General features: G+C 49.8%; 1 protein-coding gene across 1 annotated transcript in view; it reads left to right on the top strand.

Moving 5' to 3' along the window:
* The window catches only part of Scamp2 (secretory carrier membrane protein 2), a 25,417-nt gene extending 3,758 nt beyond the window's left edge, over positions 1 to 21,659 (top strand). Inside the window, exons 2-9 of the mRNA XM_010626535.3 lie at positions 8,023 to 8,091; positions 8,415 to 8,513; positions 10,150 to 10,267; positions 11,278 to 11,406; positions 11,921 to 12,080; positions 13,768 to 13,869; positions 19,911 to 20,031; positions 20,194 to 21,659. Of these exons, the coding sequence (XP_010624837.1) occupies positions 8,023 to 8,091; positions 8,415 to 8,513; positions 10,150 to 10,267; positions 11,278 to 11,406; positions 11,921 to 12,080; positions 13,768 to 13,869; positions 19,911 to 20,031; positions 20,194 to 20,328 (933 nt within the window). The 3' untranslated portion in view covers positions 20,329 to 21,659. The remainder of the gene's footprint in view (positions 1 to 8,022; positions 8,092 to 8,414; positions 8,514 to 10,149; positions 10,268 to 11,277; positions 11,407 to 11,920; positions 12,081 to 13,767; positions 13,870 to 19,910; positions 20,032 to 20,193) is intronic.
* Positions 21,660 to 22,079: the final 420 nt, after the last annotated feature.

Here is a 22,079-nt window from a genome sequence, read left to right as displayed (position 1 = left end):
ATCAACAAGGTGTTAATTTTGTCAGGGCTCTGAGAAATCCTTCAATAAAGACATCTGCTCAGCTTTATTTGCCTGGCATTTCTCAGAGTTATTCAGCCATGAAAACCCTGTATCTATTCACTCTTGGCAAAGCCAGGGAAACCCCCAGAGAGTCTGTACCTTGACTTCCTCATCCAAAGTCTTTCTCAGGCCCTTGCTTCTGCCTCTACCCCACAGTGTGGGCACAGGCTTTTCTGACCATTTTTCATGTTCAGTTGCAGTTGGGATTAAAAACTTCCTGCAAAGGAGGAGCTGAGAGGAAAGTTAAGTCACAAGAGTGTGGCTGAGGCTTACCAAACTTCCAGCAGGAAGCAGGAAACTGTAAGCCAAGCACCCGTTTCCCAACTTCAATTCCCCTGTCAGTTAGGTGCTCCTACTCCGCCTTCTCTGGGTACCTGGGCCCTACTTCGACAGGATTTCAGGGTGTCTGTCTCCAAAAGTTTCTCACTAAGTCAAGTGATAAAGAGCTGGAGAGCCGGGAAGAAATAAGAACCAAAATACATCGCGTAAAGGTACAAGATCCCAGAGATGAATATAACTGTACTGTATAGCTAAAAAGTACCAATAAACAGAATGAGGAAAAAAAAAAGCTGGAGAGCTACTGGGAGGCATTGTTCAGTCTACTTCTTTTCTCAGCAGGCCACTAAAAGTCACACTACCCCGCCAAATGCCAGGGCTGCCTTCCTCCAAGGCTCCTCTGTCAGATTTCCCCAGACTAGGCACTGATGGGTGGGGGGCTGGCAAAGGTGGTGATGCTGAAGAGAGGGGACTCTCACTTGCAGACTTGCCGAGTCACGTGTTCTCACTTTCATGTGTTAAGAGATAATCTCAGCACTGTGGCTCCTTCCCAAGGACTGGAACACTTCTTTCCTGTGGGAGGAGAAAGTGGTGGTGAAATGGGTGTGAACGAAGTTAGGTGACTTTGTTTCCCCCCACCCTCTACAGACACTGAGGGCTTTGTCACTTCCCAGAGCTGAGCTGCTGCAGCCTGTCACTTCGGGAATTCTCAGAACTGCCAGTGGACCTGGGAGAACCTCTCTGTGGCACAGAGCATTGTCTTAAGAAATTTGAAAATCCTGAGGCTGTTGGAGCTTAATACTATCTCCACACAGCTGCCCCAGTGAGGCTGTTCCTGATTGTGTGGTTGGCACAGGAGGCTGGGCTGGGTGTTAGAACTTGGCCAGTGGGACAGGAAAGGGTGTTTGCCTTGGAAGGTGTGTGTTAGTCCGCATCGGCAAGACCCTGCCACCCTGTGGGCCAGGGCGGGAGAGCTAGGTAAAATAGGCATGTGGTCAGTGCTGGTCAGAACTATGTAGGTTTAAGGAAAGCAAAGAATGTTTCTCAAAAGCTGGGCATGGTATTCAGGTGAATCCTGTGCTCCATCACCTGTGGGCCTGGGGTGGTCCACTGCTGGTCACACATGCTTGTCTGGGAAGCCTCTCTTGAAGTCCTGTTTTCATAATCTTCACCCATGTCAGCCTACTGTCACTTTTAGTCCCATCCATTTAGGAGTCCCCAGGTTCTGTCCCTGACCTTCTTCTCACCCTATGTTTCACTCTCTGGCTTCAGAGTAGTGTGTGCTTACCTGATCCTAGATCTAGATCACTAGTGCTCAGCCTCTCTTGCACTTTTATTTATTTATTTATTTATTTATTTATTTATTTATTTATTTATTTATTTATTTTTGGTTTTTTGAGACAGAGTCTCACTATGTAGTTGAGACTGACCTGTATATGTAGCCCAGGCTGGTCTCTAACTCACAGTGATCCTCCTGCCTCAGCCTCCCGAATGCTGGGATTACAGGTGTGTGCCACCACGCCCGGCCTCTCTTGCTCTTTTAGCCAGTATTTCTAACCTTCAGTTAGATCTTTGCAGCCATCCAGCCAGATCTATCCCACAGGTCTCTCCAGCCTGGGTCTGAAGTTCTCCCAGATCCTCCAAGCTGGCCACACCCAGCCTGGAAAACCTGTTTCTCCTCTCCTGGAATCGTTTATCTCCATAATGGTAGCTCTGTTTACCCAGGCCAGCACCTCTCCTCCTTTCCCTCCCCTTTCCCTGACTGACCAACCCAGAGTTGCTGAGCCTGAGACATTGTCCTCCCTCTCCTCCATCCCCAGCTGCATCCCCTAGTCCAGTCCTGCCGTCACCCATGTGGATGGTTGGGTCCCTGCCATTCCTCCTGGCATCCTTCCTGTGCTCTGCCTGCACAGCTTTGTTCCTCACTGCCTGCAGATCAGTCCCAGCCTCCTGCAGCCTGACATGCTCTTGTTGGGTTGGTTTTGGCTCCTATCTTGCCACATAGCTGCTCCATGGCCACCCTGACCTGTTGCTGTTCCCTGAATTCTTGCAGCTCTTTGTAAAGATCCGTGGCTTCACTTCCTTCTCTTTGCTTGCTCAGTCCCTTCTGTCTCTCAAGATCCAGTGTAGATACCCACTCAGGACGGCCTTCCCTGACTCCCCCCAGTGACCTTGCCACCTCTGCCCTCACCTGGCACAGCACCCATTGGGACCATCACCACTTAGCCTGGCCTCTGGTCATGGGCACCAAGGCTTTTTCTTGATGGCTCCAGCCTGGTCCTTAGTGTAAAGTGGTTTGTGTAGAGAGGGACAGGCAGGTAGCTAGGTAGGTAGCTAGGTTTGACTGTGTCCATAGGAGGGGGTACCAGGTCCCAGAGGACCTCAAATGCTGGGCCCGGTAGAACTGAACTGTAATTTTCTGAATTGTTCCATGCATTATCTGGGGCAGAGAGGGAGACCTCAGCATGAACTTTGCTTTTTCAGCAGGCTCTCAGGCTCTCTCACTTTCCTCTTTTGTTGTTTATTGAGACTGATCTCATGATAGAATCCACTCTTACCTTAAGTTCATTATGTGCCCCAGGTTGGGTTCAGTCCTTCTGCCTCAGCCTCCCTCCCAGTGCTGGGATCAGGTGAATCCTGTGCTCCATCACCTGTGGACCTGGGGTGGTCTGTAACACCCCAGTGCTGACACCCCCAGTGCCTCAGGCTCTCTTTTTAAATGAGTTTGTGTCTCAAAGTAAAAATAACATAATTACATTTATAGAAAATTTAAGAGACAGAAAAGTCATCCTTACTTTTTATGTCACTGCTGTGATTTCTAGCGGCTGTTAAGGCCTTCAAGAAAGTATGTGCGAAAATGTACTTGTATTTGTACTTGGGGACTTTTCTGATTTTTTTTCTTCTATGCCAACTCCTGGCACAGTGAGCATCTTTATAGGGTCAGCTTTTTACATGTTTTTGTCATGTTTCCTTAAAATGATTATTAGCTGGCCAGGTATGGTGGTGCATGCTTGTAATCCCAGCACTTGGGAGGCTGAGGCAGGAGGATCGCTGTGAGCTGAGACCAGCCTGGACTACATAGTGAGTTCCAGGTCAGTCACAACTACATAGTGAGACCCTGTCTCAAACAAGAACAACAACAACAAAAAAACCCGAAAACAAGCAAACAAAAAAGATTATTGGCTGGGTGTGGTGGCACATGCCTGTAATCCTAGCCTGAGCTACATAGCAAGACCCTGTCTCAAAAAAAAAAAAAAAAAAAAAAAAAAAAGATGATTCTTAGGTTCTGGGTCAGAGAGCTGCAAGGTCATTTCCAAGCTCATTTTGGGCTCTTTGGGGGTCTGGATAAGGTAACTGTTCTTGCTTGATGATATTCAGCCTCATCTCCAAAGCAAACTGAGGTTTCAAGAATTGGTGAGTCCATGTCCCGCAGAGAGAAGGACCTAAGCTTTTTAGTCCATGAGGTATTTGTTTAATATGCTTTTGTTTTGTTTTGTTGAGACCCTGTCTCAGGTTGCCCTTGAACTTACCATGTAGCCCAAGCTGGTCTTGAACTCCCGGCAATTCTCCTGCCTCAGCCTCCTAAGTACTGGGATTATAGGCATGTATCACCATACTAAGTTTAATGTGCTTATTTGGACACTGAAGTCGACCTCCCAGGAGGAGCATGCCAGAGAAGGGAAAAGTCACCACGACCAGGCCTCGTGGGACCTAGGAAATGCTTAGAAGATTTATAGAATGATTAAAGCAAGCATGTTTCATGGCCCTGTGAACAGCACTGCAGGACCAGCTTGCCTTTCTTCTCAGCTGTCCAGAAATGCTCCCCTGCTCCATGGCCCTGGCTGCCTTCCTCCCTTTCTCTGGGAACCCCACCTTCCTCAGAGTCCCCTGGTGTCTTCCCTCCCCCACCACTGGTCTGTGGTCACCAGCATGTTCATGGGGTATGTCTGCTTGTATCAGCTTCCAGAGTGTGGACTCTCAAATACTTGGACTGGAGTGTGTCCTGACTCACAGTCTATTTGCTGAATGAAAAGAAATAAATTTGCTAGGTATGGGGGCACACACCTGTCATCCCACCACTTGGGAGGCTGAGGGCAGATGGCAGAACCACTGAGCTAAATCCCTGGCCTTGGAAGGCCGAGGAGTGAAGATCACAGAGGGTTCAAGCCCAGCCTGGGCTATATAGCAAGACCCTGTCTCAAAAATAAAATAAAACAAAAATAGAAAGAAGTGAATTGAGAAGCTTTTCTCTCATTATAAGTTCAGTAAAGGGCATGCAGCAGTCTGCATGGCCAAGGGGTTTAAGGTTACTTCTTTGTAGGTGAAACCTAGCCCTCACCATCCTTGTAATGTACAGCTCCTTACCCCACTTACGAGCCAGGTGATACTCAGTAAGTAGGACAGAGGTTGGTGCTGCCTGCTTCTTGCGTGTGAGCTGCTGGTCCTCTCTAGGGCCTGAGAAGTAGCCCTTGCTCGAGAGATCCTGTCTGTGTGTCTTTGTCAAGGACATCCCCGAGAACAATTCTGTGAAGTCCCTGGCCAGTGCCCTCCTTGAGTGGTGTCCATTCCTAGCACCCCATGATGGTCAGGCCCTTCCCATTTGCTAGGCACTGGACTAGGCTTGCTTCCTCTGCCACCATCTTTCATCCCTGGGGACAGACAGAATGGCTGATCTGCATTGCCAAGCCACCGAACACACAGGCTCCGGGGTGGGTCAGAACGAGTCCACTGCAGACGTATGCGAGAGAAGTGAAGTCACCGGAGAGTGACTTCCATAGGGTGAAGGCTCGCATCTCTCAGAGCCAGGATGGGAAAGGCAGTGGAACCTTGGGTTCTGATGGCTTGGCCCAGTGACCAGGTCAGTTGACTGGAGTTTCAGTCATGTTGTTGAGATGTGGTGAGACCAGCAAGTGTCATCTCCGCCTGTCTCTGTGCCTCACACCCTCCCCCCACCTACCTCTGTCAGGAGAGTCTAGTTTCCTCAGATGGGATATCCTCACATTTCATAGAGTGGGTGGGCTCCTCTTCTCAGTCTGGGTGCCTCTGAGCCCTTGGCCGCTGGACTACAGACCCCTAGCGTGAACCAGTGCCGCCTAGGGAACAGAGAAGCCCTGCAGCCTGTAGTATTTGTCCCCAGGGGCCAGTGGATGGCCTAGACCTGATATCTGGCTGCAGAGATCCCCAGCATGAGTGGGACTGGACATATTTGGGGTGGGCCTGGTGGGGCCAAGGGACAAGCCTTTAAGACTTTACCAAAGAAAATGAGGGGGCATCCATGTGCACAGGGCAGTCACCCCCTCATCTTCACCCCAACCTCAAAATCCCCTTCCTGGCTTCTGTGAAAGAAATGATGTCTCACCAGCAACCTGCAAGTGTGCACCTTGGCCAGTTATCTGGGTGCCAGTGCCTGAATCTGCCACCAGAGCTGCCCCTGGGTTCCTTGTCCTGCAGTGACTCAGACTCCATTCACCAGTCCCCTGGCAGGTGGGTCTGGTTTCTACAATTGCAGCTCACTTTCTCCACCTGGCAAGATGACACCAAGTCCAAGAGGGGACAGCTACTGAGCTCCAAGTCTTCCCTGCAGGAGGCCAGGTGATTCTTGGAGGAAACTGCCATTGGTCAGCTGTGAACTGACTTGGGACCAGTTCTCCAGCTTCACGTGGTCCCCTGAATCCCACCCTGTCCCTTTATCCCAATTGCAGGAGCTGCCAGGAGGGAGTGGTCCTCAGCAGACAGGCTGGGGGGCTGGGGTGAGGGCTGCAGAGGAAGCTCCCTGTCCAGAGACTTGGAATGAGTTTAGCTGTGTGGTCAAGACCCCTGTTCTGTAAATAATCCTGCTGGTATTTTGATTGGAATTGCATTATATCTGTGTATCATTTTTGGTATTATGGCCATTTTGACAACATTGGTTTTGCCTATTCAGTAATGGGACGTCTTTGCATTTTCTGATGTCCTCTTCCACCTCTTTTTTTCAGAGTTCTACAGTTTCCATCGTAGAGGTCTTTCAGAAACTTCCTTGATTAAGTTAATTCCTAGGTAAAGTAAGTCCCTGCCTTACAAACGAGTTCCATTCCAGGAGAACATTCATAAGTCAGATTCGTTTACAATCTGACAGTGAATCTTATATAGTACACCTGTGAAGGTTCGCAGTGTGAATGTTTATAAGTCGGGGACTTATTGTACTGTATTTAAGTTTCTTGAAGTGATAGTGAATGTTATTGTTTTCCACATTTCTTACTTGGTGGGTTCATTGTTGGTGTACAGGAACCCTGGTGATTTCTGTGTTGATTTTGTATTATGCTACTTTGCTGAATTTGGTAATTAGTTCAAGGAGTCTATGGTGGAGTTTCATATTTTTTAGGGGGTACTGGGGATCAAACTGGGGACCTTGTACTTGCAAAGCAAGTGGCAGAACCACTGAGCTAAACCCCTGGCCCTGTGGTGGAGTTTTGGGGGGGTCTTCTGTGTAAAAGATCACACCATCTGTGAAGAAGGGTAGTTTGACTTCTTCCTTCCTTACACGTGTTCCTTCTCATTCTTTCTCATGGCTCTGGCTAAGCTCCAAGTACTGTACTGAGCAGGAGCAGTGACAGTGGACACCTTGCCCTCCTGTCCTTGCAGCACTGACATTGTGTTAATAAATTTTAAGTTGCCCAGGCTAAGCTGGAATTTGTGATTCTCCTTCCTTGGTCTTCTAGAATGCTGGGATTACAGGTGTGTGTCACCATGCCCTGCTGAATAGTGAGGGACTTGGAGTGAGGGAAAGACTGGTGGCGGCCTGGCCTCCTTCATAGCTACTCCTCCCAGAGACCTGATGGGATGGGAGAAGCAGGCTGAAGACAGACTGTAGAAGAGGTTAGAGTAGTCCTAGGCAGGGACTGTGGAGAGAGAGGATTGAAAATTTGGGACAAGAGCTGGGCCTGTATGGTGCACACTTGTAATCCCAGAAGTCTGGGAGGCTGAGGCAGGAGAACCCTAAATTCAAGCCCAGCCTAGGTAAGTTAGTGAGACCCTGTCTCAAAATTAAAAATAGGGCTGGGGATGTAGCTCAATGCAGAAGATCTAGTTTCCAGCCCCAGTACTGCCAGAAAGAACCGAAGGGTGGGGAGGGAGAGCAGGAAGGAAGGAAGGTAGGAAGTAAGGAAAGAAGAAGGAAAGGCAACCAAGCAAACTGAGGACATTTTTGCATTTTTTAAAAAAAGAATCCTCAAAAAACCCCAAAACAAAACATTTCTCTGGCTTTTCCTGTGAGCCCTTCATCTCTGCTCCATCGAGTGTGCCATCACACTGGCAGCCAGCAGCATGTTTTGTTCCAAGTCCTTAAACTGTTCTTTAAAAAATCAGAAAGAGAGCCCGGAACGTAGCTCAGCAGTGCGGCACCCGCCTGGCAAGTGTGATTCCCTGAGTTTGATTCCCGTACCAAAAAAAAAAAAAGAGGAAAAATGCTTTCTATAGCATAATAAATAAAGTGGTACAGAGGTTATAAAGTGACAGGTAGTTTCTATCTTTGCCACCCCATACACCCCACTCGCCTAAAACCTCTGCTCCTTGGGAATGAAACTATGAGCCCCTTGACTCTGGGGTGCTGGCAGAACCACTCCGTGACAGCTTCCAGACCTCTGGCCCACTGTACAAGGGTGACGAGGTTGCAGCTGTCTGTGTCCCACACCTCTTCCACCTTCGCAGGACCCCTCTGTGACCCAGCTGACCAACCCTCCGCAGAGTGGCCTAGCCGAGTTCAACCCCTTCTCCGAGGTCAGTGAGCTGTGCGCCCCCGGGCCTGGGCCCTCTGGGTGATGTCCAGCGGTCCTTAGAAGGATACCAACTACGGCTGGGTGGTGGATGGCACATCACAGAGGCTCTCTTGAATCGTCCCTTGGGGTCTGGGACCTGGTCCCCTCCCTGAGGAGGGCAGGCTGTGCTGGAGTACCAGGGACCCCATGGGGCGGGCCAGGGGACTGGGTTAGTAGTCGCATTGCCCGGAGCCCAGGGCCTGTTTTGGGAAGCTGCGGAGGAGGCCAGTGCAGGTCCCAGGGAGGAGCTCCTCACACCTTCCTGTGATGATTTGTTCCACGCAGACAAATGCAGCAACAACAGTGCCCGCCACTCAGCTGACTGGGCCCTCACAGCCAGCAGTTCTCCAGCCCTCCGTGGAGCCCACGCAGCCAAGCCCCCAGGTACTGGTACTCGGAGCCCTGGGGGCCTCTGTCCATTGCAGGAGTCATGGTCCCCAGCTGAGCCCTGAGGCACGGTGGGCAGAAGGCCATCCCTCTGCTCTCTTCCTCGCTCTCTTTTTCATTTCTGTGGAGCTGGGTGCCTGCATTTGGATGGAGTGCTCTGCTAACCCATAGATGGCTTTATCTGCAGCTCCTACCCCACTGCCACCACCAGAATAGCTCCACTCACTAGGCTGGAGACCCTGGTGTCTTCAGAGAGTGTCTGGACTGTTGTGCCCCTCCAGGGGCCTTTGGCTTATTCTTTCTTACTTGGGGCTCAGAATCTGTGTGAATGTCTCTGTTTCTGTTTCTGTCTCTGTCTCTGCCTTTGTTTTTGCAGTGCTGGGGATTGAGCCTCGGCCCTTGCACATGCTCTACTGCTGGGCCATGCTCCAGGCTCTCCATCTCTTTAGACTCATTTATTCCTGCCTGCCTTCCTGTTTTCCTTTGTCCCTTCCCAAAATACCAACTCTTGTCTGTGGCCCCGCATGAGCCCCCAGCAGAGTCGTGTGTTGCAGCTCCCGCTTAGATAGGCCAGCAAGTTCCTGCCAGCCCAGCTCCTGGCAGCGGGCACACGCACAGAGAGGCAGATGCTGCTAGGAGGAGATAGTGTTCTCAGAGACAGCTGCTTGCGAACGCTCCCCCAGGTAGGCCCAGTGTAGAAGAGCGGGGCCCTGGTACCATGGAGGACAGGCGAGCCTTCCAGGCAGGGTGACTGTGAGGAGCTGGGGGTGGTCTGCTCCTCAGAAGGCCAAGACCCTCTCTATGTACTACTGTGCAGTCACTTCCTGCTTCTGCCACAGTTCGCCTCCAAAAGCAGCCTTAGCTCTTTGGAGAGCTCCTTTGGGGGCCGGGTGTCACACATGTGCCTACTTTGTCATCCTAGGATTTGACCAGATGCTGTTTATTCCCAGAAGACTAGGAACCTGGCCCAAATGGCAGTGGCAGCTGGAGCAGGGCATTGGGCCCAGTTCTACTCAGCATAACATAAGAGTCCCTGAGCTGCTTCACTCAGAGGCCCTCCCTGCCTGTAGAGGAGAGAAAGTGTGGATTCTGTACGAAACCTAGGAAGAGCAGGATCACACCTTGGATGGTGCTTGGGGGTGGCCAGGTGTGGTTCAGGAAGCCTAGGAGCAGAGTAGGGGCAGTGGATGCTGAAATACAGGTACCAGGGCCCTGCCCTCTGCAGCTGTTCCTGTCCCCACTTTACACACTGTCCCTGCCTTACACACACCTCCTGGCTTTTCCCAGGGGGATCAGCTGGGGGTTCTGACCCTGGCTTAGTGTGCTGTGAGGTCTTTCTCCTTGGCTATAACTGCAAAAGTCACTAACTCATCCTGGACACATGGAGCATGCAGGCTGGTTCTCCGGTCTCAGCTTAGGCAGGGGGCAGAGGACAGCCCTGGTGATGGTCAAGGGTCAGTGGTGTCATGGGGAGCAGAGGAGACAGGGCCCCTTATCCCCTCTGGAGTGGCCCCTGGTGCCCAAGACTCTGTGCAGCCTCCCTGCTGGCTCCCCCCACAACTTGGCTGCCTGCAAGATTGACTGATACCATCCTTCTGCTCTGTGTCTGGCTATCCCCCGCTTGTCCCGCCAGGCTGTGGCAGCTGCAGCCCAAGCAGGCCTGCTCCGGCAGCAGGAGGAACTGGACAGGAAAGCTGCAGAGCTGGAGCGCAAGGAGCGGGAGTTACAGAGCACAGCAGCCAGCTTGCATGGTAAGGGTGGCTTCAGGGCCCTGCCAACCTTGGCCCAGTGGTACGTCCCTCACAGGCACAGAGGGCCTCAGTGCTGGCCCTGGGCTGCTTCCTCCCACTCTGGCTATAGTGCTTGGTAGAGCTCCGGATCCTCTAGAAGGCGCTGGGCCTGAGGAGACTTGCAGTGTGACCCTGATGGTGGTACAGTAGAACACTTCTTCTCTCTTCCTATCGCTGAAGTTCTTTGATTCTTTGATAAGGTGAGGGTTCTAGTCCCCACAGTTTCTTGCTCATGGTGACAGTCCTGGTTGTCCTGCCTATCAACTGGTTGCTTATAAAAATAATCCCTTGGGCCGTTTGGCTTTGTATTTCCAGGTGCTTCTGGGCTCCATCATCTTGGAGTATCTGTGGTGTCTGTGGGTGTCTCTTTGAGTCCTATTTACCTCTTCCATTCAACGCCATGTCCCATGGCTACCTCAGCTTCACTTGCTAGAACTGCTAGTTTGCCCATAAACTGAGCCATTCTGCTGCTGCTTTTTTTTTTTTTTTTTTGCTACAGAGTCTTGCTATACTGTCCAGTCTGGCCTTGAAATCACTATGTAAGGCCGGGAACATAGCTCAGTGGTGCCATGTCTGACTGGCAAGCACAAGGTTCCGAGTTTGATTCCCAGTACCTTAAAAAAAAAAAGGAAAGAAAATCAGTATGTAGCCCAGGCTGACCTCAAACTCACAGCGATCCTCCTGCCTTGGACTCCCTTACGCTGGGATGGCAGATGTGCACCGTGATCCCTGGTTTTGATGCTGCTCCTGAGGCTGGCTCCTTGCCCCATTGTCTGTCTCTCTCTCTCTCTCTCTCTCTTTTTTTTTTTTGTTGAGTTTATTGGTACATCTGAGGTATACAGTACAGTTACATTCATTACTAGGATGTTGTACCTTTACATAACAGGTCTTGGTTCTCATTTTTTCCCCTTGTCCCTGCCCTCCCTTCACCCCCTCCTCCCCTCCATTGTCTCTTTATTCTACCCACACAGTGAGAGAGAACAACTGGCCACCCCTGCCCACATGGTGCCCGGTCAAGCCTTGCTTCTATCAGGATTTCTCCACTGAGATCCCTGCCGACTACCAGCGCATCTGCAAGATGCTCTACTATCTTTGGATGTGTGAGTCTTGTGCCTGCCCTCCCTGGGGTTTCAGGGGGTACAGCGGGGCATCACAAGGCTCTGTCTTTGGTTAGGGTGCTCCTCCCTGTGGTGAGACTTTTGTAGATCCCAGCTATCCCTGTGCTTGGGCTGGCATGGGGTGGCCACCCCAGTCCCTGCAGAGCCCCCCACATTGAGCACCTGCCTTAGGGGAGGCTCCCTGCCCACAGGCACCTGGGATCTAGGAGTGAGGAGGAAGGCTGTTCCTGTCATTGCGCCATTGCGGGCCATTGGGGCCAGGGAAGAACTGTTCATTCCCTGAGGGTAGAACCTGGGCCTGCACCTCACCATGCCACCCTCAGAGACCTGCATGTCCTGTCACCCCTTGGAATGTAGTTTGGTCCCTGGTTTTGAGGACCTAGACACCCAGAATTTGGGAGCAGGCTCATCCCGCCCCTCAGAGTGGTCTGTCCCATGGCAGAGCCCTGGGCCACCTGGGCTCATGCAGCTTTGTCTCCTCCCCTTCCCCTCCCAGTGCACTCAGTGACTCTGTTTCTGAACCTGCTCGCATGCCTGGCCTGGTTCACGGGTGACACTACAAAGGGAGTGGACTTTGGGCTCTCAATCCTGTGGTTTGTGATCTTCACGCCCTGTGCCTTCCTCTGCTGGTACCGACCCATCTATAAGGCCTTCCGGTGAGCAGGGCTGGGGAGAATTGGGCTGCCTGCAGAGGCTTCAAGTATGCTGCAGAGGGTCGGATGGGGGCTCCCTACGCCCCAGGGACCTTGGGCACCTGCTGAGTGCCAGAGCCTTGGCTCCTGGCTGTGTACCTCCCAGATCCTGGGTTTGGAATTGAGCCTTCCAATTGATGCTTTTGGATTATATATGCACACCCATGTTTATAACAGCATCATTTATAATAGGTAAATCTTGGAAAAAGCTCAAATGCCCATCAATCGATGAGTGAATAAAGCAGATATGCCTTTTTTATATACAGTGGAGTACTACTCTGCTGTAAAGAAGGATGAGCTTCAGACATTGTTAGCTAAGTGGATAGACCTTGAGGCCATACTCTTTAAGTGAAGTAAATTGGACACACATGTTTAAATACAGCATTGTGTCTCTGGCGTGAAAACCAGAAGTGAAAAATAAGGGCTAAAATGTTTAATAGATATTGGGAAATGGAAAATGGAAAGAAAATGTTCAAATGGGAAAGAGAACAAGGAAAGAGGGAGGGAGAAAGGAAGGAGGAACAAGAAAAAAATAGAAGGAAAAAATGGAAAAAAGCTTTTATACATAGGGGAGGGAGAATGAGATAAAATTTAATAACAATAAAAAAAAAAACAGTTGATGCTGTTGGTGCTGGAAGCCCCGACGGTCCTTGGAAGAGGGCGTGGGTCCTGGCTGGACCCTTCCACAGACCCTCAGCAGCACTGAGCCCTCACTGTTGTCTGGTCCTCAGGACAGAGATGGCGGTGGTCAGCCCTTACAGGTTGCTATCTGGTAACCCCACGCCAGTTTTATTTATTTATTTTGGGTTGTACTGTGGATTGAACCCAGAGCCTTCATATTGAACTGCATCTCCAACCTGCCTTTTTTTTTTTGAGCCAAGGTCTCATTATGTCATTCAGACTGCCTTTGAACTCACTCTATAGCTCAGGCTGGCTTCAAACTTGCAGCAATTCTCCTGTCCCTGCCTCCCGAGTGCTGGGATTACCATAGCGCCACCATGCCCAGCCTCTTCTTATTTTAAATAATTTTAAAATTTTGAGACAAGCTCTCCCTCAGTCATTGAGTTGCCCAGATTGGGCCCAAACTCCACCCGCCTCAGCCTCCCAGAGTGCTGGGATTATAGGTATGCGCCACTAAGCCCAGCTCCTACAGTTTTATTATTAGAGATTTATGCCTTTGGCTGAGTTTTTTTTTTTTTTTTTTTTTTTAACCTGAAAACACAGCATGAGAATTAGTGTTAAGCTCTCCCTAATGTCCTTTAGGACTGGTGTGGTGGTGCATGGCCTTGAACTTACTATGTAGCCCAGGCTGGCCTCAAACTTGAGGCAATCCTCCTGTTTCTGTCTCCTCAATGCTTGGATTACAGATGTGCACCACCTCACCTGGCCCTGAGAGAACAGTTTTATCAGCTCTTTGTGAAAGAGGTCAAGTCTGCAGCCCTTAAATTGGGTGGCAGTGAAAGCAACCCTTTGATTAAGGTGGTGGGTGTTCCTGTGTCAGTATTGTGTGTCTGTGTCCTTGATGTTGTGGCTGTCCCTGGTCCCTGTGTACTTGTCCCTCCTGCATCCTGGCTCCTAGGAAGGAGAGAGACCACACTCAGGATTGACATGGCCAAGCCCTCTCGTGACTTATTTCTTCCTCTCTCCACAGGTCTGACAACTCTTTCAGCTTCTTCGTGTTCTTCTTTGTATTTTTCTGTCAAATAGGGGTCTACTTCATCCAGCTGATTGGCTTGCCAAACCTGGGGACCAGGTGAGACCTGTGGTGTCACAGGGAATTGTTGCTTTTGCATAAACATTTTTTTGGTTTTTTTGGTACCTGGGATTGAATTTGGGACCTTGAGCTTGTGAGGCAGGCGGTGGCACCACTGAGCTAAATCCCCGGCTCTGGGAATTGTTGCTTTTGGAGGCTTCAGCCCTCTATGCTGCACTTTTGCCCTGGAGGGGTGCGTGAGCCCAGCTGGATCTGCCTTGGGCCACTTTCCATAGTGAAGTGAGATCTCACTGTGTTGCCCAAGCTGGTCTCAAACTCACGGGCTCAAGTGATCCTGTCCTGCCTCAGCCTCCCAAGTAGCTGGAACAGCAAGTGTCGAGCTACCATGCCCAGCTCCTTTGTAGTTCTTTGTAGTTCGCCACTTCTGTGATCCTTTGCCCTCCACTCACCAGGGTATGAGGATGAGCCTGGCTCACATCTTCAGGACTTCATCCTGCACTGGTCTATGTTAGGGTTAGGGTTAGGTTTAGGCCTGCAGCATTCTTGCAAGAGGCTGTCCCAGCCTCCTGGGGAATGGTTTCTTACTGTCTTCCTTGTGCACTCGGCTGGCTCGAATTTCCTGGCTGCCTCAGCCTGCTGCCCAGAATTAGTCTCTGAAAGAAAAGCTGCTGACTGATGTTTTCCTTTCCACCAGTGCTCAGGGAGTAGCTCAGGCTGGACCCTGGCTGAGAGCCTGAGCCTGGAGGGATGACACTATTTTGGTCCCCTCCTTTCTGGAACCATCTTGTCCAGAGTGTGAGGAGAGGGCCAATTCCTGCCTCCAAGCCATGCATGCTGCCCTCCCACCACCTGCCACCCCCAGGGCCTGTTCAACTCCATAGCTGTTTCTCCTCTCACCCCCACAGAGGTTCTGCTAGGAAGGCTGTGACAAATGCTCTCTTCTCACCCAACTGGGAGTCACCTGGGCCCTGGCCCTCAGTGCCCTGCCTTGGTTCACCCAGATCAGCTTCAAGGCTCAGCCCCCTGCACCCACTCATGTTGTCTTTTTTAGTAGGGAGAATAACTTGTTTTTGTTTTTTGAGACAAGGTCTCTCTGTGTAGTTCAGGCTGGCCTCGAACTCACAGCAATCCTGCCTCAGCCTCCCAAGTTCAGGGATTACAGCCTGCTACCACTGGGTTCTTTCCTCCATTGTGCTATCCTAAGCATGGCTGCTGTGAACATTTGTATCCTAGTTTCTGTTGGAAGATGATCGTGCATGTGTGTGTGTGTGAGTGAGTGATACTGGGGATCAAACCCAAGGGGGTCACCCACTCTACCACTGAGCTACAGCCCCGCCCTCAGGTTTCTGTGTACCTCTTTTCACTTCCTTTGGGACCTTCCCAGGAGTGGCATCGCTGTGTTTCATGGGAATTCTGAGTGGAACTTGCTGAGCAGCATCCATGCTTATGCCTTTGCTTCTTTTTGACAAAGGTTTCATTTACACATTATTCTTATTATTCATTATTATTATGCTTCATTTTTTTTTTTTTGTACCAGGGATCGAACTCAGGTCCTTGTGCTTGCAAAGCAAGTGGCAGAACCACTGAGCTAAATCCTGCCTTTTTTTTTTTTTTTTTTTGGAGACAGGGTCTTATTCTGTAGTTCAGGCTATCCTTGAGCTCACTATGTAGCCCAGGCTGGTCTCAAACTCATGGCGATCCTCCTGCCTCAGCCTTCTGAGTGCTGGAACTACAGGTGTGTGCCACCATACCTGGCTATCTAAACTTCTTCTGAGTGGCTGACCCATTTTGCACTCCCACTGAGTGGGTACATGAGGGTTCATTTCTTCATGTGCTTGAGGGTTTTGAAAGGTTATTATTAGAAAGATTATTATCATGGGTGTGTTGGCACATGCCTGTAATCCCAGCACTCAGGAGGCTGAGGCAGGAAGCTTGCTGCCAGTTTGAGGCCAGCCTGGACTATACAGTGAGACCCTGTCTCTAAATACATAAGTTAAGGGCTGGGGATTTAGCTCAGTGGTGCCGCCACCTGCCTCAAAAGTACAAGGTCCTAAGTTTGATCCCCAGTACCAAAAAAAAAAAAAAACCCAAAACAACCAAACAATAGCAAATAAATACATAAATAAATAAAAATGATTATCCTCACCCTAGAGATGCACAGTATTTTATTATAGGTTTGATTTGCATTTCCTGAATGACTGATGATGTTGAGCTCCCTTTATGTGCTTGTTGGCCATTTATGTTTTCTTTGGAGAAGTGTCTGTTCCACACTGGTCATGGTGGCGGATGCTTGTAATCGTTTGGAAATCTGAGACAGAAGAATTGACACCAGTTCTAGGCCAGCCTGGCATATATAGTGAGTTCAAGGCCAGTCTGAGTTTCATAGTTAGGCCTTGTCTCAAAACAAAACAAATCTGTCAGTTCCAGGCCTTTTGCTAATTTATTGAGTTGTCTTATTTTTGGGGGGGTACCGGGGATTGAACTCAGGTCCTTGCACTTGCAATGCAGGCAGCAGAACCACTGAGCTAAACCCCCGGCCCCTTGAGTTGTCTTTTTAATGTTGAATATGTGAGGGTTTTTTCTCTTTTTGTACCTGTTCTTTTGTTTTGTTTTGTTTTGTTTTTTTCGTACCAGGGATTGAACTCAGGTCCTTGAGCTTGCAAGGGGGGCCACCAAACTGCTGAGCTAAATCCCCAGCTTGTACCTGTTCTTTACATATTTTAGATATTAGATTCCAATCATTATGTCATAAAGCCCCCTACTCCACCTTTTCAATTTTTTTCCACTACTGGGATTTAATCCAGCACCTTTGCACCGAGCCAGGTCCCCATCCCTTTATTTACTTATTTAGTTATTTTTGTTCATTTATATTTGTTTTTTTTGTTTGTTTGTTTTAAAGGGTTTATTTGGCTTACAGTTTGTAGCGGTTTCAGTCAATATTTGGCTAGCTCCATCCAAGGAAGGGTGGCGTGGCAGACAGGCCTTCCAGTGGAGAAACAGTTCATGGTGCCCAAGTGGTAGCAAAAGCAACAAGGGACTTTAAGAGCATTTTTTCTGCCCCTTTTATTTTATTTAGACTACTTTGGGTGGGTCCTAGTGCCCTCAGGCTTAGCCCCACCTTGAATCAATATCTAGATTCAGCCACTTCCAAAATAGCCTTACCTCATTTGCATGAGGCTTTGGGGGAACATCTACACACAAGCCATAACATTCCGACCCGGCCCCTCAAACATTCATGTACATTCCTTTACTCAAAAGGCATTTAGTCCATCTCTAAGAGTTGCCTAAGTGCTAACAGTTTCATCATTGCTGAAAAGTCCAAGTTCAATGACTGAGATTTAAGGCAAACTGGCAAACTCTTAGCTGCAAGCCTCTGTACAAATGAAAGTCAAACATTTCCAACATTAAATGGCACAAGATAGGCATTATCATTCCAAAGTTACAGACAGGAAGATACAAAGAAATGGGAATAATGCAAGTCCAAAACCCAGCAGGGCAAACATTAAACAGCACAGTTCCACTTCCAGCCTTCCCAGCAATCTGTGGCAAGTTATAAACTCCAAAGGGCTTGAGTAGCTCCACCCCTGTGGCATTTCTGGTGGTTGTAGCTCCCATGGCTTCCTTCTTGCACCGGCTCTGCTCCCTCCCTGCAGTTTTCCTCAGAAGATCTATGCTTCTGGTTTCTCCAACCTTTGAGGTCTGTACTGCATGTTTGGCTTCACACTCATAGCTTCGCACACTGCCCTCTCAGGGGCACTGCCTGGCCTCCCAGGCTGCCTTCTGAAATCTGCGTGGAATCCTTCCTAACCCCACAACTTTTGCATTCTGCATGTTCCTAAAACCAGCACCACATGGATGATGCCATGGTTTGCTGCCAGCTGTAGCTGAAGCTAGGCTTCCTTGTCTCTTAGCTCTAAGAGTCCAGTACCAATGGACCAGATCCCAAGGAACAACTTCCCTAAGCTGCCATTTTGGAACCACTTCCCTAGGCTGCTGCCATTTTGGAACATGGTGCTCTGGGGATCTCTTCTGAAAGCAAAGTACCTCATTTTTGCAATTTTGAGGCTGCAAAGGCTGGAGTCCTGCTGTTACTTGTGATGTCTTCAGGCCATATTTTCCATTCTCCTGTCCCTTCTCAGCAGTCATCATCTCCTCGCTATATCTTTGCAGTCCACAGCTTTACTGGAGCTTCCTTTCTTGCCAAACTCAAAACATTTTAAATCATTCTGCTGGGCTTTTTCTCTTGATTCTCAACATAGATCCAGCTAAAAGCCCCCAACAGCAGCCATGCCACGGCCTCAACATTAGCCTGCCTTGAAATTTCTTCTGTGAGATTAGTTAGTCCATCACCCTTAATCTCAGTCTCAGGCAAAGTCTCTGGACATGAGTAAAATGTAGACAAATTTTCTGCCAACCCATAACACACATCTTCTGGAGTCCAACAGCCAATACAGTCCTTTTTCCCAGCAGAAACTTCCTGAGCCTGGTCTTTACTAGCCTTCTGGTCTTCTTCTTCTTCTTCAATGGGGACCAAACTCCAGACATTGTGCTTGCGAGGCAGATGGTGGAACCAAGCTAAAATCTCTGGCCCCAGCCTTCTGGTCTTCTAAGCACTAAGAATTTCCCATACAGAACAACCTGAAGTGTTCCAGCTCTGGTTCTACAGCCAGCATGTCCAAACTTTTGCTAACTATCCCTTCCCACAAGTCAGTTATAAAGGCTCTTGAGCCACATGGCCAGGTAATGTCACAGCAAAAACCCCACTCTTTATTTGGCTTACACTTTGTAGAGGTTTCAGTCCATATTTGGCTGGCTCCAAGAAAGGGTGATGTGGCAGTTAGGCCTTCCAGAGGAAGAAATAGTTCATGGTGCCCACACAGCAAAAGCAACAAAGGATCTCTGTTGTTTTTTGAGACAAGGTCTAGCTATGTAATTCAGGCTGGCCTTGAACTCACTGTGTAGTCTAGGCTGGGCTCAAATTTGCCTTCTGCCTCAGTCTCCCAAGTGCTATAATTACAAGTGTAATTACATACCCAGCCTTTATTTTTTATTTTGAGACAGATTCTCCCTAAGTCATTAAGTTACCTAGGCTGGGCTCAAATTTGAGATCCTCTTGCCTCAGCCTGCCAGATTGCTAAAATTACAGGTGTGCCCTATCAGACTCAACTTCATTCTTTGAATATTATCTTTTTACGCATAGAAGTTTTTATTTTTTAATTTTCTGGTGCTAATTGAACCCAGGGTTTTACACATGCTAAGCATGAGCTCTGCCACTGAGCCCAGCCCAGAGTCCAGAAGCTTTTAGGATTAGTTTAGGGTTTTAATCCTGATCAAATCTAGTTTATCTGTCTTTTTCTTTTTTGTTTCTTGTGCTTTTGATATCACATCTAGGAAACCACTGCCAAATCCAAGGTTGTGAGGATCCATATCTTGTTTTTTTCTAAACCTGTTATGGTTTGTTTGTTTCTTTTGAGATAGGGTCTTACTCTTATGGAGATCCTCCTGCCTCAGCCTCCCACTACACTCATGTTTAGATCTTTGGCAAAGTTTGAATTATTTTTTTTTTCTTTTTTTTGGCACTGGGGATCGAACTCTGGACCTTGTGCTTTCAAGGCAGGTACGGTGCCACTGAGTTAAATCCCCAGCCCTGAATTAATTTTTATATATAGGGTAGTGAGGATCTATTGTACTAAAATTTGTTGAAGAGACACTTCTTTCTCCTTTGGTTTCAGCAACCTTATCAAGAATAAACTGCAGGCTGGGATGTAGTTCAGCAGCACCCACACCTGCCTGGCAAGCACAAGGTCCTGAGTTCAATTCTTGTTACCAAAAAAAAAGGATAAATTGCTGCTAGGTATATGGGTTGATTCCTGGACTCTTGGTTCTGTTACATTGAACTGTCTCCATTGCCAGGAAGCATGAGGCTGTTCCATTTGACAGAGAGGGACACTGGGGACTTGTGCTTCAGGGTGATGCCCAGGTGGAGGACAGGACACAGCTGACCCTGGGAGAAGAGCCCTCACAAGGACTCTGGGGCTTACTCCCACTTGGTGCCCTCTGGCCACCCCTTCCCTTTGTAGTGGTTGGATCGCAGCCCTGTCTACAATCAAGCATGAGTCCTTGGCCGTGTCGATCATCATGATGGTGGTAGCTGGCTTTTTCTCCCTCTGTGCTGGGCTGTCACTGTTCCTCTTGCAGCGGGTGAGTAGAATTGGGCCTCAATTCTGCCTGGCCTCCCTGCTCCAGAGGCCCTGTGCCTTTGTCCAAGGCTGGGTGGACATGTGGGGTCAGTTCCTGGGGGTCCCCTGGGGGTGTGACCTGGGTGGCCAGATTCTAGTGCTCCTTATCCATCTCTTTCCCCAGGTGCACTCTTTCTACCGCCGGACAGGAGCCAGCTTCCAGCAGGCCCAGGAAGAGTTTTCCCAGGGTATCTTCAGCAGCAGGACCTTCCGCAGTGCTGCCTCCTCTGCTGCCCAGGGAGCCTTCCAGGGAAATTAGCCTGGCTCCGGCCTCTGTCCAGCCTGTTCTGCACCTGCCTTGAGCTGCACTTTCTGTGGTGCCTTATGCAGTGGGGATGCCCAGCACAGACCTGACGGGTCCTGTCGTGGCTCTTCCTCCTTCCACAGCGACCAGCTGTCCCTTCCACCGAGGGAAGGGGAGGGAGGGACAGGGACTTTTTTTACACATGACAAAAGAAAAATAACAAAGCTGTCTTTCGTTGTCTGGTGGTGGTTTGGTAGGATCCTTTTATCGCTGGAAGCAGTGAGCCAGAAGCTGCCTTCCTCATACATACATGCATGCGCGCGCGCACACCCACCATCGAATGCATGCAGGCATGGAAACATGGTCTAGCCTGGGCCCACCACAGCTGGAGTTCCTGTGCACATCCCAGGACCGCACCAAGCCTGTGGCCTTCATGGTCCCACTCTTCTGCCAAAACTGGGCTAAGCTTTCCAAGGGCCCCCTTTTGGTGAGCTGCAGTTGGAATGGGAGGGTGGGTAGCTCTGATCCCCAAATTGCTCTAGGGTGGTCTCTGGGCTCCTCTGGCCTGGCCATCCCAGTGTCATGTTCCTCACAAGTAGGTTCATGGCCCTCAAGGCCCTGGGCACCCTCTTGGTGTTGGTAGAACCTGTGCCCTCTGGGGCCCTTGCTCAGCCTTGTTTTTCTTTTTCTTTTGGTACCAGGGATTGAACTCCAGTCCTTGGACTTGTGAGGCAGGGAGCAGAACCATTGAGCTAAATCCTCAGCCCCCTTCTGACTTTCTGAATGTCCAGTGGCTGGGATTTAGGGATAGAAGACACTGATCCCAGTTGCCCAGTGGCTAGGAGGAGGGACTGGCTGTGTGTTTTGCTTGGCCTGTTTATTTCCACTTCCTTACCTGAGGGACAGCTACCATTGTCTTAGCTGTACTCCTGCCCCTGTCTCCCGTGGCCCTTCAGCAATATCCAGCTTGTGACACTGGGGGCACAGAAGCTTCCTTCCAAAGGTTCCAGATTACTCTCCAGGTCCTCCCTCACCTGGAGCAGAGTCTAAGACACCCACCTGCCCTGGCAGTTCTTTAACAGGTGTGTGATTATGATGGCATGCCTGGAGTCCACCTTCCCAAACTTTATGGGTGGAGGTGGGCTGTGGGACACCTCACCATGCTGGCCAGTCTGCTTCAACTCAGGCCTGATGCTACCAAGTGAAAATGACAGCCACCAGGGGTTTGTAAATTGCGTGCTCGTATTTTTTTCCCTTCATGTACAAATGTATATGCTATGACACACACCCCCTTTTGCTTAAATAAAAGTGACATTTTCAGCCGTGGTCCTGATGTCTGGTGGATGGAGGACAGGGAGTGCAGTCAGATGGATGCCCAGGGACTCCTAGGATAGGTGAGGAAGACAACCGAGATGCCCCCTGGCTGGTCAGTGAGGAGGTCAAGTTTCAACAAGGGCATGAACCCCTTCAGACCGGTGACAAGAGGGAGGCAAAGGGCCTCTTCCAGAAGCATTTTCTTGTCTCATACTTTACTTTCAGAGAGCCTGGTATTGAGGGCCTACCACCCGCACTTGCTCCCCTGGATCCCCGGCCGTGCCGCTTGGCACGTGGTCGACCCCAGCCAACCGGAGCAGGAGTTCTGGGTGACCACGTCTGCCACCCTCTGTGAGCGCTAGGGTCACAAACTGGCCTTTCTAGTGGTGGGGGGTGGAGGCGGGGCGAGGGCGGGGGCTGCAGTAGGTCCTGGGGCGGAGTCTCCGGGCACT

The sequence above is a fragment of the Fukomys damarensis genome, unplaced genomic scaffold (genome assembly GCF_012274545.1).
Source record: "Fukomys damarensis isolate Sample0158 unplaced genomic scaffold, DMR_v1.0_HiC HiC_scaffold_25, whole genome shotgun sequence".
Lineage (NCBI taxonomy): Eukaryota > Metazoa > Chordata > Mammalia > Rodentia > Bathyergidae > Fukomys > Fukomys damarensis.
This window is presented reverse-complemented; position numbering and strand designations above follow the sequence as displayed.